This window comes from Mytilus edulis, chromosome 1 (genome assembly GCF_963676685.1).
Source record: "Mytilus edulis chromosome 1, xbMytEdul2.2, whole genome shotgun sequence".
NCBI lineage: Eukaryota > Metazoa > Mollusca > Bivalvia > Mytilida > Mytilidae > Mytilus > Mytilus edulis.
The window spans coordinates 74903235-74924614 of record NC_092344.1 but is presented as its reverse complement, the minus strand read 5'-3'; the positions used below and the strand labels follow the sequence as shown (position 1 = coordinate 74924614).

Here is a 21380-nt window from a genome sequence, read left to right as displayed (position 1 = left end):
TCATTGGCACGCTTACCACATCTTTTACAATGTATATCTATTGGGGTCTTTCTACTGGTAATATCGGGTGGCCCTATGCAGAAGAATTTCAGTAACATACATCACATAAACATATAAAATCAATTGGACCCAGGACCATTCCAGTATATATTATTATTATCCTTTGTAATAAATTCCATTGTCTGTGAACATGTAGCATTTTGTACAAATTATAATTCACTTATTGCTTGTACAATAACTTATAGTATGGATTTTGTTATAAAAAAAAGTATTGGTACACACTTTAGATTTCTTTATTCAATGACCACATAATAATCTTTATGTTGTACATACTATTACACCACTGTCCCTGATTAGGGGAGGATTGGACACCAACTAGCATGCTAAAGTTGACGCAGTCACATTCTGTATGTGCCTATTTCCAAGTCAGGAGCCTGGATTCAGTGGTTGTAGTTTGTTACTGTGTTATTAAGTGTGTTTTAACTGCTTCACATGGCGAAAATTGAAGCTCAGAAACCATTGATTCAAATACAGATGTGTCTTCAGTTTAATTTTTCGACAAATACCCTTTTTAAAATCCTACAGCTTCTCCAATGCTGTACCCAAATTTTCCATATTCTATAATTTCACATAAGATACATGATTGGTGTTTCACTTGGTGTCATCCAAATTTTCACTAGGTCCAATTTCTATATACTATCAGAATTGTCACTTGAGTCAATGTCTATTATCAGAATAACCATAACTGGCATGCGTGTTTCAGTTACATGTCCTGTCTCCACTGATCTGGGTATTTTTGTATTTTATAAGTAAGATTTATCATGAGGTTATTAAATAAAAAATATATATTGTGCATCAATGTTTTTTTTTATTACTTGTAAAGTATATATATTGCTTTTCAGAAAAAAAATCTAAAAATCAAATTGATAATAAAGTGTCACTGGCTGCACCATTTTCAAAAATTAAATAAAAAAACCTAGATCCGGTGATTAAAAATTGATCTCTCAAATGCCCTAGATTAAAAATATCCCTATATCAAAAACAGAAACTAGTAATTTCGTTCAGAAAAATTCAACATCCATACTATAACTTATTGTACAAGTCACGGAAAAAAATCAACCAAGGCAGAACTGCCTCAACGGCCGAAACGTCTTGTTTACACAAATTACAAATTTTTAGGTCCATACCACAAGTTATATACTAAGATCTACGAGTCATCTACTGGATTGGTCCTGGACAGATTTATTTTCATATTTCATTTACTGTATCTGTTATTATCCCTTTTCAATTCCTTGTTATCTGTTTTTCACCAAATCAATTCACTGTTATGCTGTTATGGAGACCCCCCTTGCCCCCTCTAAACAGACTTTTTTACAAACGTAGAAACAATACTTCGTTTAATCAGGTTGAAGTTAGAAACAAATGTAGCGTTTGTATTAACAAACGACAAACGACAAACTGCAGACGCATTTTTATCGTTTGCATCGTTTGTCAAAGTTTAAGTAAACTTTGCAAACGTAATAACTATGTTTGAAAAAATGATCAAAACATGTGCGCGCTTAGCCGTTTGCATCGTTTGTGTTAGAAAAAAATGCACTCATAGTTTGTCAGAGTTTATGTAAACTTTGCAAACGTATGTTTAAAACAAATGATCAAAACATGTGCGCGCTTAGTCGTTTGCATCGTTTGTGTTAGAAAGAAATGCACCCAAAGTTTATACATTTAGATGTGTAGTTAGTGTCAGGTTGGGTGGAAATTGAGAAATATGAATAAACTATTGCTAGCAAACGTTTCATTCGATGTAGACGGATCTTAATATGACAGAACAAGATATTTTATAATATTTATCCGGTTTAACGACAATTGAAGTTATTTTTTCTTAATCTGAAGATGACGTGATGTCAAAAAGTGATATCCTGAATTAAGTTCAATTATAAGTAGACAAACGTCACATTTTATACATTTGTTTTACATAACTTACAATTTTCATTTATACATTCTATATATTAACCAATTTATACTCTGATATATTAGGTTGGTTATAATTTACCAATTTCTTGAGGATAGGCGATAAATCTAGATTGATAAGTATGGATTATTTATATACTGGAGTGGTTTAATTGTTGGAAAATAAGCAACTGTATGGGACTCGAAAAAGTACAGACCAGCTGCGATCAAACTGCATGATAGATTTAATTCCATGCTGAACACTCCCAAGCCATCAAATGAAAGAATTCCAGAAACAATTTCAGTGAAAAACGGAACAAATTGTCACCAAAATAGGCTGTTTCAGTAATGTAATATGAAGCATTCGATTCTAGAATACACAGATATCATCATCTTTGTGATAGCGTTTATGGACAAACATGTCTAACTTAACATACAACAGCAATGTGACAAGAAATAGCAGCGACACATACATCATCAATGTGACAAGAGCTATCAATGACACCAAGGCATCAATCTTACAAAATTTAAACGATAACGAGGCTGCGGCACTTCTTCCAGTTATTGTGTATGTTTTCATTCTTATGTCAGCAGGAATTATCGGAAATCTAATAGTTCTATATGTTTACAAATTTAGATTTCGGCGATCAAGTTCTCGAGCTTTTATATTGTGTCTCGCCATATTAGATTTAGTCACGTGCTTGTTTGGAATGCCTTTCCACGTGATCGATATGAACTTTCCGTACTTGTTTGTTTGGGACGTGCCTTGTAAAGTTCTCTACTTTCTTCTGTCGTCAACAATACATGCTTCTACATTTATATTGGTTCTGATATCAATAGAACGGTACAGAAAGATATGTCTTCCTTTTGAAAAACAAATTTCTGACATTGGAACAAAAGCAATATGCACTGGATGCATTATAGGTGCGTTCGTACTATCTACGCCGATATTATTCCTTTATGGCGTTGCTTCATTCGACACTGGTGTATCTAATATAACCGGCTATGAATGTTACATATCCAATGATTTCAGCGATAGCATATTTCCTTTGATATATGATGTAGTGACTATTATTTTATTCGTTGGTTCCACAAGTACACTGACTGTTTTGTACACTCGCATTGGTATAAAAGTATGGCGAAAAGGGACATTTCAAGGAAACAAAGCTAAATCTAAAAACGGAAGACAAGTCTCAGAACATTCAAAGCAATCTCAATGTGATAAAGTGATTGAAACATCATTCACTAATAAAACAAAACAGCCAACTAAGCTTCAGGTAAACAATAGTAATACCTTTGATGAATATTCGAATATTTTAATAAATTCTCCCAAGCTTCGGAAAGAGCCAGGCAAGAAAACGGAAACGAGGATGGAAATAAGACGATCAAGTTTAAGATTAAAATGGCCTGAAAACAAACGGTCAAGTTTTAGGAAGAGTTTTCGGGCAAGCTTTTTTTCAGGAAAATCAATTTCGGAAGAAAGTAGTTCAGAATCGTTCACTTCAACTCTTGAACGAAAATCAAAATTTGTGCGCGAAGGAATACGAATGACGAACAAATTTTCAAAGAAGCAAAGACGTTCTTTGCGCATTACCGGGATGCTGTCTCTTATAACTGTCGTCTTCGTTGTCAGTTTTTTGCCATATTTAGTAATATCAATTTTGAATGGTCTCGACGAAACATTTTGGGAGAACATGACTAATAATAAGCTTCTAATTTACAACTTCCTTTTGAGGACCTATTTCATAAACAATATGGCAAACCCTATAATATACGGATTTCTTGATGAAAAATTCAGATCTGAAGTACGAAAGATGTTCAAGTGCTGTTAATGTAACAATACTGGTATATTTCAGACAGACCTGCTGTAAAGGTCACCTCTGATAAGCAAACACAAATCTTGGCATACATGTCATTCCCTTCCCATGCCACTGTTTAACCTATGCATTTTGATCTTGATATTTTTAAAAGTTTGTGCTCACTAGTATGAACTTTTATTATACATATTTTGATGAATTTTTAAATTTGAAAATAAAAATATCAATTTAAGTACAGATTTTTATTTTCTTATTTTTTGCATATTGAATGGGAACCTAGAAGGTTGCACACGTATAATTTTGTCATTATTTGTTTAACATTTAGAGAATATTCAACAACCCCCTCAGGATAAAGACCAGCAATTAAATAGCTGTGCTTTTGAAACATTGTTTGTTATTATTTCTTACTATTTCCTGACATTTTTCCTGATATTTTGAGGTACATGTATAAGCTATTATCCTCTCTTTCTGATGAATGATGTACATGTAGGCCAAGTCAGTACGTTATTTATACAACCAATTATTAAAAGTTAAAAATGAAATGCATCGCAATAGAAACCATTTACGAAATGTAATTTCATTTCTCAATTAATTTTTTTTATATTTTTCATGTCGGGGCTTATGTTATACTATTAAAGATTATATACTATTGTTGCCGACTATCTGGTATGGGGTTTTCTCATGGTGAAGTGCACATTGTTGCATATACAATGTAATTGCTTTCATCCACTTCATTTGAACTTTGGTGTATAGCTATCTAGTTGACAATCATACTATATCTCCTTATTTTTATTAAGCTACCCAAAAACACATAACTGATAAATGTGACAATAACTTTACCCAGCATATATCACAGACAGACATGCACAAACAACTGATAAAAATATTTAAACAAACATATAAATTGATCTAACAAAAAACCCAACCTAAAACAAACTGTAATTGATAGAACGTACAGTTTGTAGTAAAAACTAGTTTCATATACACTTTCCCGATAAAGTACAGTCATATCAAGTAAGAGTCATAATTAACTACTTAACGTTCGAAAAGTCTATAGTATGTACTTTTACGTACTATGCTACACTTGATGCAGCTAAGTGGGAGTTAATCAAATGAGAAAACGACACCTGGAAATGACAAACTCTACTCAAGCTATGTCAAACATTCAAATTAGGCTTTGTAACATTTTCTAATTAGTCAAAACTAAATAAATAACGATGTATAGATGAATGATATCCCACGCTTTTTCTCCCGTTTTCAATATTTTTTTTTCTCATATTCTTGTACCGCACTACAAAATCAAGCTATGTCAAAGATTCAAATTGGGGCTTGTAACATTTTCTAATTAGTAAAATAAATATAAATAACGATGTGGTTAAATATTTCCCCTGCTTTTATTCTACCATTTTTAATTTTTTTTCACCCTACCCTTCAAGAACGTAAATGAAATATGTTCAGACAATATACGAAGAAAAAGAGACTTTCAAACATATATTTTAACAAAAAATACGAAATGCTCACTTTAATAGAAAACTTGATAAGGTTTTATACAATATACGAACATTGTCGAATATTTATTTTTTCTATTTACGATCTTAAGAAACAATAAAGCAGCGGGGCTTGCTGAGGATTACAAAACAGAAATTGATATCATTGTCGTTCAAAGGTCAACTGACATGCTTTAACAAATTTTCTAAAATTGTCCGTTTTATAATTTTTGAAATTATCAAGAAACTAAGGTTTCAACTCCTTCAGGCAAAGTTGACCTTAGACAAATGTGGCTATTTATTTTAGGTATTTTTGACATATAATAGCTCTTGAACGGTTTCGGTACTTATACATCCTCGGATTTCAAATGTTTGGCTTTGAGCGTTCCTGATGAAGGTAAATCCAGAAAAAGCGCTTTGGACGCATGCAATTATTAAACGTGTTGTTTTTAATTTTTTAAGGCAGGAAATTGCTATCTTCAATTGCCAAATGTATTTTGTTTAAACATGGTCAACAAATAGTACACCAAAGGACACTGCGAAGTCAGTTATTATAGTGCCCCCCACCCATCCCCCCAAAAAGAAGCAGGACTACTAGGAGACGAAATGTGTATATACAGTCTATATACATACAGCTGGCAAATTGTCATTTGTTAACTTGTTATTCGAATAAATGTTAACCTATGACAGGTTGCATGCCTACATGTATATTTTATGTTTCCCCCTGAAAAGCTCCGTGTATGTTTTTATTTCCGCATGTATTAGCTAAATTGAAATGTTCCTGTGCAATTATCCCAAAAGGAAATTTCAATTTTTGCTTAACATTGAAATGATGTAATGACACATCTTGGTTTAAACACATGCACACACATACATACGAGTACATGTTTAGTTCTGTATTTTTTTTGAAGATATTTATAATGGTATCAAACTGAATCATGTGAAGCATATAGAAATAAGAAGATGTTATATCATTGCAGATGAGACAATTCTCCACCAGGGACCAAATGATATGGAAGTTATCGACAAAAGGTCACCATACTGCCTTCAACCAATGGGCAAAACTCGGCCATACCGCAAAGTAGTCTATAACAGACCCCGAAAATACAAATGTAACACAATTTAAACGAGAAAACTAACGGCCTGATTAAAATACAAAATAATAAACGAAAAACAAATATGATATACAACAACAAACGACAGCTACTGAACTACAGGATCCTGACTATGACATGTAAATGCGTAATGTGACCGAGTTAAATATGTATGATGGCGCATAACCCTTCTCCTAACCTCAGTTGTGTAACGACATAAGAAGAATCTATAAAAATCAGTTGATAATTAAAGAACTTAACTCATTAGATCGACACAGAGTACATACAAACCTTCACAAACACAAAAGACACAAAGTACAGATCTTATAGTACTCGTAGTAACGCAAAGCTATTCAAAGCCAATAAGACTAACAATAAATCATGTGTCTAGGACTAAAAGGTCATTTTTAACTACAAATAATAGCTTGCACTGATTTGAAAAATGATGTATTCGAAAACTTAATTAGGTTATTGAAGAATAAAAAGAACAAATTATCAGTCTTCGTTTCATTTGTTCTAATTTACTTCTTGTATTGGTTGTGCGGGAGCGTATATACCGGTTATGCTGTAGACATACACGGTATCATTATTTGATTAATTTTAAATAATCCCACTCGGTACTTATTATCGAAGTTCGATCGATCATATAGACATTGACCTTGGTTCTTCAACGACATCAATTTATCAATTAAGTAACATTAAACTTTTGATTTATCATTCAATTTAGATGGATCTTGAATTGTCTATTAAACTACAATGGTATATTGTGATATGTGTGAAAAACTACATAAAAAGGGAAATTCTGTTGTTAAAATTTCCCATAAAAACTTGCGCATCTTTTGCATTGTTCTCTGATTCTGTGATAATGGTTAATACAACGTTGTTGGTACATCTGCTGTTGCATGGACTGTTTGCCTCGATGGATATTGTTTTTGATCTTGAATTTCAACATTCCATCAACAGCTTTTGCTACATTTACAACCTTTCTGTTGAAACGAGCACATTTTGACACTGCTTCTAAATTATGTGCCTTTTAAGAGTTAATCTTCTTGTATAAGTTATTTGCCATCCTAGTTTTGTATACTTTTTTTCTAGTATTAAATGATCGAAAAAGAAGGTAACCGTAGTTCGTTATCATTTTACAGGTTTGCAAAAATCGATTCTACATGCAAATAAAATTTGTAATCAAATACAAAAGGCATCTGACATTTCATTCTGGAAATTAACAACAAATTTAGATTATCAATCATATGCGGAAAATCGTCCGATTTTTCCCAGTTTTTAAATCGTTCTCATTCTAATGTTGATACATTAGTTTGATCTCAGTTCTACAATATATTTAAGTAAAACGATATACATAACTTGTACGAAACTTTGGAACGAATTGAATAAGCGTGAATTTCAAGTCAAATCATAATAGTCTGTGGAAATTAAGAAAACACATTTAAGCAGGAACTTATAACTCTGATGAGAATTTTAAGAGAGTTGAACTTTCCTTAATATAATTATTATTACATTTTCCTTAAACACGCAGCAACATTTTTTAGTCTTTATTCTTACTAATCACGCTACACTTAATTCATATTTAATGCTGATCTTTAAATTCATAATTTTTTTATTAAAAAGTAATTAAAATCATCGTATAGTTTTGAAAGTATATTTTGATTTGAATATGCCAGAAATAAAATACCTAAATAAACAATATCCATATTTAGCACGAAATCAAGGGATTACGTAATTTGGAACCTACGCATACAAATACGTTTACATTTATATTTATCATTAGCCCTTGACAAATAATTGCGCACCTACATGATCTATGTTTGAAAAAATTTAATTGCAAAGAAAATTTACAAATAATGCAGAAGGTGTTTCAACTTCAACTTATTTTTAGTCTTTGACATAATAGCGCATCCTGTTCACACAAGTAATTCTAATGTTGAAAAACACATTGTCCATCATCAAATAATAACTGTGAAGTATATCAATAAATCAATTAGCATGAGTAATGATTTTCTAAAGAGATAAAGTTTTCAGGATTGGTATGATCTTATTAAATAACTTGCAACCACTCACCAAACTATTCAGTTCGCTTTTCATTTGAAAAAAAAGTTGCCAAAACCCAACGATCAGGAATTGTTTGGCCTTGCTTTGTATACACTAGTAGATTAAACCTGGTTTTATAGGTATGTAATCCTCTCTCTGGTATGACAGTCGCGTAGATTTCCATTTTATTGACAACAATGAGCAAAACAAACAGATATAATTGGTAAAATCTTAAAAATGGGGGTACATCAGTCAAGATTGCGTTATCTTAGCCACTAAAACATACAACTTTGTTAATAGAGAAAAACAAATTGCATGTTGACACTCTATAGACACAGCATATAAGTTAAAATGAATGCTAAGGATACAAACAAAAAAAGACCATAGCACGATAACACAATGATATAAATTCTAAATACTGAGGCACGCCAAAAGGATATATTTACTTAAAATGGACTAAACAGTAAAGGTTTAAATATAAACAAAGACAAATAAAAAGAACACAATTAAGATGATGAACAACGAACTTACCTAGAACCTATACTGAGATATACAAATGAGAAGATGTGGTATGATTGCAAAAGAGACAACTATTTCCAATAGGCACTGTCATAAACAACTATAAGTCGGCGTATGAGCTATAACAATGGACAACGCCTATACCACTTGTCCGTTATCAAAGGCCTTGAAATGATAAACGTAAACCAATTCAAACTTTAAAACTAACTAATTCATTTATACAGTAATAAATGAAACTCAAATGTGTCACACAGCAACAAACAACAACCAATGAATTATAGGCTCCGGATGAAGGAAAGCACATACTGTACAGATATGGCGAAGAAAGACAAGTGAGATGTCGCCAAACCCTTTCCTAACCGGGGACAGTGGTAAGCCAAGCATACTTACCACATATCAAGATCATCATGAATAATTTGTGACGTTGGTACTGAATATTTATCTACAACTTCTTGGGATCTTCCGAACTGGATGTAGTCGTTTTCGTCGTTATGTTATAGAAAGTTCTAGTTCTCATACATGATGAATGTTTTCAGAATCCGTGTTTGGAGTTATAATATATTTAGTATAAAATGGTCAAAAAGTGCACAAAATATAATTATACAATATATATACTGGGATTCGGAAACAAGAAAAACTTATATAAATCCGTCCCCCTATAAAAAAAAATATGACAAAATTAGGAACATAGTATAAGAAACTCGTATAATATAATTTTCAATTCTTATTTAACATGTTTATTCTGTGGTTTGCCCGTTACTCAGAAGTCAGTTTAATCGAAAAAAAAGTGATCAACTCGTCTTTTCATACTTATGGTCCATGTAGCTGAGAAATATGTATTACTAAATATTTCGAAAAAAAAGGTTACATCTTTATCGACATCGACATAAAAATAATTGTTATGGACCAAATCTCCCTGTTTCTAAAATAAATCTTTGTATAACCTTAGTAATATTTTCGTTTTCCTCATCACTAATAAGTTCACTACCTGATAATAATGTTTGTATATTATATATTGGTAGTGTAGAAATGGTTTGTGTCCTGATGAGTCTATAATTATGACATTCTAGCAAATAGTGTTTCCTGCTCTCAACTTGTCCACATATACAGAGGCTGGAAAGAACAATACTTTTCTGGAAAAGAAATAATATATTTATAATCTAATTTATCATGATAACCGGAAATACTAATTTTCTTTTTGATATATACCTATTACCTTGAAACCATTTCATTCAGATTCAGTATTTTTTTTCTTTTGATAACAGAAATATCTTTATTAAACCCACTATAAAAACCTAAAGCAATATTGTGTAGATATTTGATATACACCATTGCAAGTTACAATGCCAAAACAAACTAGGAACATAGTTTAATTCAGTACAATGGCGAAACATTTCCGATTTTTCTTCACCACAATTTGTTTTTAGAAAGGGTCGTAACACCACTACCTACGTTGTATTAAAATCTACTAACCCCATATTAGATATACTCGGTCTCCATGCGGTCGCTTTACTAATGGTATTACCGCAAATGTTTGATTAAAGTTTAATATAGCACAATCTTACGAATATCTTTCTTACAGTTTACGCGCCGAATATAATCCGAATTGATATTTGAATGACGACCTATTGTCTTCTTCTTATTATTTTAACGTCACACAAAATAGTGAAATTCTGTTATTAAAAACAGAAAACACTTATCCTATTCATTTGTGATATGTAGTGATGAAACATTTGATGTTTTGTATTAAACTCAGACATGAGGAATTTAACTTGATCGTACTAGAAAGAACCATTTTTTTTCAGTATATTTTGGATACATGTTTTTAATATGTAAGATCGGAGAACATGATTTCGACAGATAATGCTCCTTTAACGGTAACTTGTTAATGACACACCTACCACTATGTGACTATTTGCATTCAAAATTGGCGACTATTTGCGATTAATTTTGGTAAAAAGTAGACAACAAATCTATTTAAGAGAGTTTTGACGAGCTTGATATCTACAGTAAAAATGTGCAAAATGTTTTGATCACACGTAAGCTGCTGACCTCAAGGATATTCAAAGAATTATTGCTTCATGGTTGTAATTCATGGAAATGAATTAAATTATTTTAGATATAACAGACGATTGTAAAGTAAAATGAAACTGCTAGAGGTAACTGCCACTAATAATGTAACTTCTAGTATATCCTTGAAAGTTCACCTTTAACAGATCATTCTGTGTAACGACCACGTGTTGCTTAATGTCCGCGTCACACTGTCCCGATTTTTACGCCGATGGCAACACGATAATGGAAATTTTCAAAATCGGGACTGATCGTATCCAGATCGGGCTATTCGTAGTGCCATCTTTAACCATCGTAGAACCATCGGTCACTTTTTCTAGCCTTCGGGGACAACTTCGGGAAGGGTTCTAAATTTTTTAACATGTTAAAAAATCCCCGAAGGTGCGTCCGATGTTGAGGGTTCGTATTGAGTTCGTATCACCATCCTCACTATCGTAATGTCACCGGGAATGCATCTTTGCACATCGTATTGCATTCGTGTTTCCATCGTTTCCATCGGGCAGTTTTGACATTACGATGTCTACACGAATGAATCACGAAGATACCCGAAGGTCTTACGATGGCAACACGACTTCGTGAAGACCTCGTAATCCCGTCGTGTTGCCATCGAATAAAAGTACGAAGGCGACAAGATGGAACTACGACGGCAAAAAATCCAGCTAAATGTAAGTTAATTTTCGCGTTAAAATACATTTAAAGTGCCATGCGCGATATAGTCCATCAGCTGGTAAGGTAAAATTTCAGTTCTGTGTTACACCCCAGGGTACCGCAATGTTTTTGTATAAATCTAAAGAGTAATGTCTGAAGAATATTTTAGGAGGTGTTAGACTTTTGAAAAAGTGTCCAAAAGGGGTTAAAGGGGGTCTTATTTAAGAGTATATCAAAATCTTTGTTTAACCCATATATACAGAAAAAAGAAAATGTAACCAAGTATTCGGTACTATTTCTCTTATCAAATTGAGCAAATCATATCTTGTTAATACGGAGACTAATTTTTATTTAATTTTTAAATCGTATAGGACCAAGAAACAAAGGGGGAGGGTAATATCCAAAATTCATGATTTTGAATGAAACAAAGCATACATACTAGTTTTCTTGATAAAAAGGTATATTTTTTACATTGAAACATAGAGCATCAAGTAACTAAAGGCAGTAGAACAAAATTCAAAGGTAAGAAAGGGGGAAAAACATGGAATCAATCAATGACAAACACAAACATAAGCAATGTACATCACAGTCATTAAAACACACATCGTACTAAAAAAATTAAAGAATTTTCAGGGTTTCGAGATCTATATTAAAGTTTTTTTAACAACAGAATCACCACATTTTAAGGTCATGAAGAAGGTCAATCCATAAAATCATCTTCATTTTCGTCAACGCCATCTACCGAATTATTATCACCATCATCTTCATCATGTTCGTCGTCATCGTCAGCTATATCAACGATTTGATTATTCTTGTTGCTACAAGCATTCGTACATTTGCAGCAATCTGTACAGGATAAACCTTGTTGAACCCATGAACATCTTTTGGTAGCAAGCTTTACATGAACAGCTTATCAGTATCAATAAATCGTCTAACACTGGCGGTTGGTCTAGCCAATTGATGCTGATCAAATCGTTCTCAACAATCTAACCATGGTTGTTTGGCGATCGAACAGTGTTGTGTTGAAGAGCAGATTTCCAAATCTTTGCCTGAAAGTTGGCTCGCTTGATGTGCTTTAACATTGCATCTTTTGTTGGGGGCAGTAGATGATAATTGCACATTTATTAATCTTCATTTGGAATAATAATATTAACTGATATAATTCTGAAAATAGCAGGCCAATACTTCCACATCCGTGTCAGACGATTTTATACCAATGGAATCGTAACCTTTGTCAGCTACGTGTTTTGCATGAAGAAACATCTTTGTGTCGGCTTCTTCTTGTATGCTTAGAAGCTCAATGCATTCTATAATTGTCACTATTTCATTTTCAACATATATGTTGTGGCACATACTTCCATATGATACAAATAAAATGGGACTATTATATTAATAGTATTAGTCTTAGTCTACCAACTGACAAAAATTTCTTCAATTGCCGAGGACAAGATTGTTTTGATCTAGAAATTGTCGTAATGATTTGAACTCCCAAAAACCTGCGATCCCGTTCTAAATTTTTTATGGATATTGTGGGATACTGATCAGTGACAAAATCAATGCGGGGAGCTCTTTCTGAAACTAAAGGGGTGTTTTATTAAACAACAATTGCCAAATCAGAAAAAGTACTTGGTATCCTAGTAAAGGATTGAATAACTGCCGTACCATCAAATATCCACATGCTTTCCTCAGGAATGGCTTGCATTTGTTAAACGTCCTTTTCTTAAAGACAACCTAGGACAGATTTATTTGTCTTTACAGGTGTATTATTACCGTTTGCAAGAGACCATGGAAGAGGACATAATTCAAACTGGAGTACCTCTCGTATATCCAACTGTCTAGTCTGGGCTATGACATGCAGGCTGTCAAAAAGATTTTTATCTGCTTTCAATGTGATGCTGTTCTTATCACCCATTAACTGTTAACCTTTTATTTCCTTTGTTGAAAATGTAAGCAATGATTGTCTTTTGATTAGTTTGAAGATATTGGTTGACTTTTGAATAAGCCGTTCATTAATGACATTTTCAGATGCCGACTTTCCCTTTTCATACGCGTTTGGAAGGTCGCACTTTAATTCCGAAAACGCAACAGTACCTAAAAAGCCAGATAACTGCTTAGATGTTTCAAATGGATTTGTCCACCTTTGCAGTGTCTGAACCAATTTTAATAGTCAGTTTCATCTCGCTTCATTTGAGTTTTTCAAGTTCTTTTTGTGCGGAAGTTTAAGGGTTAACAATTCCTGCCAAATCTCGACATTTTAATGATATTAAAGCCCTTTCATGTGCATTTAACAACCAACATTTAGTAAAACTTTGATTTTAACTGAAACCAACAATGCCACCTCTTGTTTTTGTATCTCTGTTCAATGTTTGCTCTATTGTTTGGTCAGCAGGAGATCTGGAAAATCCACGAGAGCTTCTCTTAGCACAAAAACAACCAAATGAAAGATATTCATGCGTATCAGGATGTATATTTTGCATATGAAGCAAATAGACTGACATGTATCAGGAATAGGTTTGACGGTCATATGCAAAAAAATTAATGCAAACTAAGTAACAAAATCATTTGACAATATGTACAAAATTTAAAAAGCAAGACTAAATTCATTGAACAGTGAAGCAATATATCCAAGCAAGAAGGAAAGAAAATGGAAAAAAAAACACTATCAAATAAGAAACAATGTATACATTACGAAAAGTAAATAAATAGTAACCAGACGGTATGTCAAATTGACATAGTTTTGTGCCGAAGAAAGTAAAAAGTCTTAACAAATTTCCCAAATGACTATTTGACCTTCTTTCAAAGCAATGTTTGTCGATTAAATGACTTAATAATCTTAACTCAATCACGACATAGCTAAAACACAAAATGTAAACAAGCACACCTTTATTGAGTTCGATAGAGTGCACCCTTTCAGAACGCAAAAAAAATACTTTTATTTGTCACTTTTTCATAAATATTTTTTTACACATTTACTTTATATAATAATTTGTCTCACAAAAACAACATACTCGTCAATTTAATGTTTGTTTTCAGTTGCAAATCAATAAGCTTAAGTGCGTATGTGTGCACTCAGGTATGAATATATTATCGACTGAATCGAAGACGGTAATGTGATGATCTCCGGTATTTCACGAGTATTTGCACGTAAATATGTTTTATTGAATAATTCATATTTTAGACGATATATAAATACTGCAAATAGTTTAAACATTGCATACCAGTCAATTTTAAATTTTTATTTACAAAAACGGATAATTGCATTACGAATTTCTGTATGAAATGAGAAAATATGCCTTAATTTCAACCCAAAAAATCGGATTGTTTGTAATGTAAATAAATATTTTTTTTAAAACAAAAAATCTTCAGAGTTACATTAAATATGATAGTTTTATATCTTTTTTAGTTGTTTAAACCTATAATTTAATTTTTTTTAATCGCTTTATATTGAAAATTACTAATTAAAAATTACTTAGTCATGATATCTAAATGAGGGAACCATTGAAAGGGACGTTTTTAAACCTCTTTTGGAGACTTTTCTTTTAGTCTAACACCTTGTATTTTATCAATAAGATAATGAAGTTGAATTCTATCCAAAAAAATCGCGGTACCCTGGGGTGTAACACAAACTCCTTAACTAGACCGCTTTTGAAGACTAGCTGATGGACTAATATGCACTGGTCAGTCTTATATGACAGTTAAGAAAGACGTTCACAAAACATGGAGCTCATATCATATGATTCTATGAGAACAAGAAAGGCGACAGCGTTGTTTCTATTAATTCAAATGGAACAAGAAGAGCAGGTATTACAGGCTCAGGATTTACTTTTACAAATAAAATATTATTTTTTGTCAATTTTCCATATCAAGTAACATAATGAAAATCATAAACGCGCCTCGTACACCAACACTGCAGGTACACGTATATAAGGAAACCAACTTTTTCTTCATTATTCTGATTTTTTTTATGTATCGTCTGAGTTGTTGCCACACGAATGTTTACTCCATAACCATTTTGTTTTCTATATGTCATATTTTGCCGCATTTTTTGCTTTCCCTACATCCTTCCTTTTGTCTATATTATTATGATATTCTCCTGGAAAGAGCTCTTTTTGAATAAAAGGGATCAACGAACCCATTACCTTACCTTTAAGATAGATCAGTAAACATGGGCATAATTATGGGTGATTATTCAGACTAGTGCACACATTTTACAGTTCAAACAAGGCAATGCCGAGCGTGGCATCCCCTCGTATGTAACATATTGGGGACAAATATGGACACTATATTTGTATATACACATGCAGAGAATGGTAAATTGAATATGCATATTTGATACATAAACTATTTTTCTAGAAATCAACCAAAACATTCAGTAACTGGAAATACCTTTAATATTGTCTTTAGAACCAGTAGGTAAAAAAATGAGCAACCAATTCCTGTGTATTATGCTATTTCAAGGAGAAAAAAAACAAGTCCATCTGCATGACCTTGACCTTTGGCTTTGAACGTAAAAAATGTCAGATCATTACAAGGAGGAATAATATACCAAATGTGGTTAAAATCTTTTGAAGCACATTGGTTTTAGAGTGTCCACAAGGGTGATATTGCCTTGTATTACAACTGCCACTGTGACCTCGACCTTTGAACTTTAAAGTCAATAGCGCTTAAGACATTCTTAACGAGTAACACCATACCAAGTTTTGAGCATTTTGGGTCTAGAATGTCAATAACAATTTTATATACACGCAACTTACATGTAGTAGGCGAGGGGATAATGAACTAAGTTTTATAAGAATTAGACAAAAAGATCGATTTCCCGCCATGCATGGCAGACTTGTACAGAAACGATATGTTGTCGAAATTCTGTTCGTATCTTTTAGACATCGTATGGCCATCACGCCATCATCGTAATCCATCGTGTAGCCTTCGTAATCCATCGTGTAGCCTTCGTGATCCATCGTGTAGACTTCGGCTGAGATAAGAAGCTTAAATACCCGTCTTCGGTTAACCTTCGTATGTCCATCTTTTGCTATCGTATATAATTTCGGCACCATCGTATAGACTTCGTTATTCATCGTACTTTCTTCGGTCACTTTTTGGTATTTTAATGAGATCGGGACCAACTTCGTACGAACTTACAATTTTCGCATTCGGGTGTGCATCGTATATAAAAATCGGGACAGTGTGACGCGGGCATTAGAGTAAGAACTTGTTGGCGGTAATTATATTTATCAAAGTTGTACATATATCGATGCTAGTTTGTTTTGTTTGGTAAGGAACATTTGTTTATGCTATTTATAGAAAGGTCTGTTTGATTTGATATATATGCGGGAAGAATTTCATGCACGGGTGGTTTGATAGTAGTTAAAGTCATTCGAGTCATTGCAGTCAAGTGCTCTAGATGCTTTTTTCGAATTCTTACAATTTGATGCATTCAACTTAGTATGGGAAATACTGAAAATGAAGAGACTATTCCTAATACCCGTAGAGAATACCAATGCAACTGTTACTATTGTTACTGATCGTAGTTTGTCTACTAGAAAAACAACACTGGACCTGAATCCACAGAAATATGCTTTGGTTGCCAGACGATGGGTCACTGGAGACGAAACTGTTCAAAGTTTAACAACCCAACAAGTTGCGGACGAAGATATAAATGATAAGTATTATTTTTGATTTTGTTGTCAGTGATAAACGTCATTTAAAAGAGCAGTTAAATACTTTACAACTGGATTCGTATGAATATGAGCAATCATTTAGTGTACTACAATCTGTTAAAGGTAGACGGGAAAAATATCTCGATTATTGAAAATGATAGAAGCAAATTCATATGTGTTAGACATTATTTTAAATGGATATGCTATTCCTTTTAGTAAAAACAATAAATCTGCTATTGATAATGCAAAAAAAAAAAAAAAAAAAAAAAAATCATTATTGTATCACGAGCTATTGACGATCTTTTGGTTAATGATTGTATTGAAGAAGTTAAAAACAGACCTCATGTTATAAATCCGTTAACAATTTCGATATAAGCTTTCCCTTTTATTAGTGCATGCTTTTAACCGGGGTCATCGCCTGAGTAATTTCTATGTCGCCTGTCATAGGTAATGTAACCAGATTGATAACCAGAAATTTGTATATAGATTGATTGAGTCACGTGTTTCATGGGACTATAATTTATCTTGACTGAGGGTACAAGAGGTCATATGTGAGTTACAGTTTTGGAAACATAAAATGTTGCTTTAAATTCGAAATGTTTTTCAGAGTATACAATACAATATTTTATTTTAAAACTAAAGGGCCCAATAAGAGCATAACATTAATAACGTCATCACATAAACATTACAGAGTGATTAAAGAAATATAAAATAATAGTTCAAATGCATGAGGAAAGGGTCAGTGGTCAAGGGGAGATAATTTTTCTAGTATAAGGTTCCAATTATAATTGTGTATTCGGATGCTAGCAGTTTTGCTTACGGAGCTTATTTATGCCTATTAGAGAATCAGATTTTTTTTTTTTTTTTTTTTTTTTTTTATATAAAATGTGGACTGGTTGAGGGACAGGATTAAGTTTGATATGGAGAGAAAAGAAGGCTATAGAATTATGTATAGATACTATTCAAGGTCGGTTATCCATGCGGGAATGTCTTGAAGTGGTTTACGGACAGTCAGAATTGTGTGGGTAAAGTGGAGTCAGGTAGTGGTAAAAACGCAACTACATAGTTGGTGATGTCAGTATTATCTAGTTGAGTAAAGAATTCTATTAATTTAGATATTGAATGGATACCAAGAGATAAAAATGATAAAGCAGATGCTATAAGCAAGGTTTTTGATTTTGACGATTGGGGCGTCAGTGTTTAGTTTTCTTTTTGAATTTATAGATTATATGTATGGACCTCATTCAGTTGATAGATTTTCTGACAGTGATGACAAGAAAATTGAATTATTTTATTCTAGATGTTATACACCAGGTTCATCAGGTGTGATTGCGTTTTGCTTTAACTGAAAGGATGACAACACTTGGTTGTTCCCCCTATACATTTAGTATGTATAGTTATTAAACATTATATTCGCCATTTTCGGCCTTGTTATATTAGAATAATTTGTTATGCCAACATTGTGTGACATTGATGCTTGAATTCAATGATACTAACGACATTTTTATTCATGGTTCTTAAAATAAATCACTGTCTGGTTCAAATGATTTGAAAGCACTGTAATTGGTGTACCCATTGTGATCTAATATTGATATAATTGATTGGTTTTGAATAGTGATAAATCTTCTTAGATTTGTGTAGTTTGTTATGGTTTATGTATTTTCTACTCAACATTATTGTCTAGTATAACATTATAGATATGCCGCTTGGCTAGAATAACAATATAAACATTCCGCTTTGCTGGAATGACAATATTAACGGTTGGCCGCTTGGCTAAAATAACAATATAGATTGTCGTTTGGTCAAAATAACATTACAGATATATAGCCGCTTGGCTAGAACAATATTACAGATTGCCGCTTGGCTAGAATGGAAATATTTACAGGTTGCCGCTTGGCTAGAATGACAATATTTACAGGTGGCCGCTTGGCTAGAATGACAATATTTACAGGTGGCCGCTTGGCTAGAATGAAAATATTTACAGGTTGCCGCTTGGCTGAAATAACAATATAGATTGCCGCTTGGCTAGAATAACAATACAGATTGCCGCTTGGCTAGAATAACAATACAGAAAGCCGCTTGTCTAGAATATCAATACAGATTGCCGCTTGGCTAGAATAACAGCACAGATTGCCGCTTGGCTAGTATAACAAAACAGATTGCCGCTTGGCTAGAATAACAATACAGATTGCAGCTTGGCTAGAATAACAATACATATCGTCGCTTGGCTATAATAACTATATAGATTGTCGCTTGGCTAAAATAACAATATAGATTGCCGCTTGGCTAGGGTAACACTAAGATATGCCGCATGGCTAGAATAAAATACAGATTGCCGTTTGGCTAGAGTAACGTCTTTTAAGATATGCCACATGGCTAGAATAACATTAAAAATTGCCGCTTGGCTTAAATAACAATACAGATTGCCACTTGGCCAGAGTTAAGCTTAAGATATGCAGCATGGTTAGAATAACAATACAGATTGTTGCTTGACTAGAGTAATGCTTACGATATGTCGCATGGCTAGAATAACAATACAGATTGCCGTTTGGTTATGATAACTATATAGATTGCCGCTTGGCTTAAATAACAATATAGATTGCCGCTTTGTTAGGATAACGCTTAAGATATGCCGCTTGGCTATAATAACTATATAGATTGCCGCTTGGCTTAAATGATAATACATATTGCCGCTTGGCTAGATTAATTATTAAGATACGCCGCATAGCTAGAATAACAATATACAAATTGCCACTTGGCTATAACAACTAAACACATTGCCGCTTGGCTAAATAACAATACAGGTTGCCGCTTGGCTAGAATAACAATACAGATTAACACTTAGCTAAAATATCATTGAAGGTATGTTCATTGATTAAGGTATGTTGATTGATTAGAATACAAAAATAAAAATACCGCTTGGAAAGAAAAATAACATGTACGCTGAATTAATACCACTGGGCTACATGACACTGCTTGTTCAAGGTCAATGTAATGTATCTGAATGCTACATGTCGAATGTCTATAATATGCCATAACTTCATAAGATTTACACTTTCCACTATAGTACTAAGCTAGTTTATTTTGGATATAGGTTGAATTATTTTATAATTATGGTTTCAAAGCTTGGTGCATAGTTGGTGTAAACATGACAGAAAGATTTATTCGAATCTGCTAAAGATGGATATGTGAGGGAAAATATTATTACTCAATTATCTGTATCTCAGAATTTAGGTATTTAATTATAATAAACTGATCATACTATTACATTTGCCCGATCTTTGTTTTTTCGAAAATTCACTTGACTTTTGCAAGTGGCTACTCCCATATGAGAGTTTTGTATTTAATAGATAAATGTTTTATGTTCGGTTGAGGTTACGAATTAGAACATAATTATATTTATCAAAGTTGTACATATATCGATGCTAGTTTGTTTTGTTTGGTAAGGAACATTTGTTTATGCTATTTATAGAAAGGTCTGTTTGATTTGATATATATGCGGGAAGAATTTCATGCACGGGTGGTTTGATAGTAGTTAAAGTCATTCGAGTCATTGCAGTCAAGTGCTCTAGATGCTTTTTTCCAAATAAATAATTATGAAAATTATTTATTTACAGGTTGATAGTCCAAGAAGAGTCGCAAATATTGATGTTGCAGTGCTAGTTAGAGACAGACAATTTTCATTATTTTCATTGATATAAAATGAATTGCGTGTTCTTATTACATGAATAAAAATGCACTTGACTTTTGCAAGTGGCTACTCCCATATGAGAGTTTTGTATTTAATAGATAAATGTTTTATGTTCGGTTGAGGTTACGAATTAGAACATAATATCAAGAAAACGTATATTCATAATGAAATGAATACAGATCGTTAGCCTTGCTTTTTTGTTAAAACAAAAAATGTTGTGAGAGCCAGTAGCTTTTCAAAGATTAAGAAAATTAGTAAAACGGTTATGTCTGTCGAGAGACTGCTAATCCCATATGTTTACTATACCATTATTTTGTTTTCGTACAATAAATAATTTCAAACAATTTGCTTTTGTTTTGTTGTATTCAAATCAAATGTAAATAAAAATAATTCTTATAAAGTGA

The 21380-nt window shown here is 32.7% G+C and overlaps 1 protein-coding gene across 1 annotated transcript; it reads left to right on the top strand.

Moving 5' to 3' along the window:
* Nucleotides 1-1702: 1702 nt before the first annotated feature.
* LOC139519986 (cholecystokinin receptor type A-like) lies at nucleotides 1703-3996 on the top strand. Its single transcript, XM_071312324.1, has one exon. The coding sequence runs from the start codon at nucleotides 2367-2369 to the stop codon at nucleotides 3777-3779; it is 1413 nt and encodes a 470-aa protein (XP_071168425.1). The 5' UTR covers nucleotides 1703-2366; the 3' UTR covers nucleotides 3780-3996.
* Nucleotides 3997-21380: the final 17384 nt, after the last annotated feature.

What these genes read in the sequence shown, in the direction of transcription:
- LOC139519986 (XM_071312324.1), top strand. Translation starts at nt 2,367, where the DNA reads ATGTCTAACTTAACATACAACAGCAATGTGACAAGAAATAGCAGCGAC.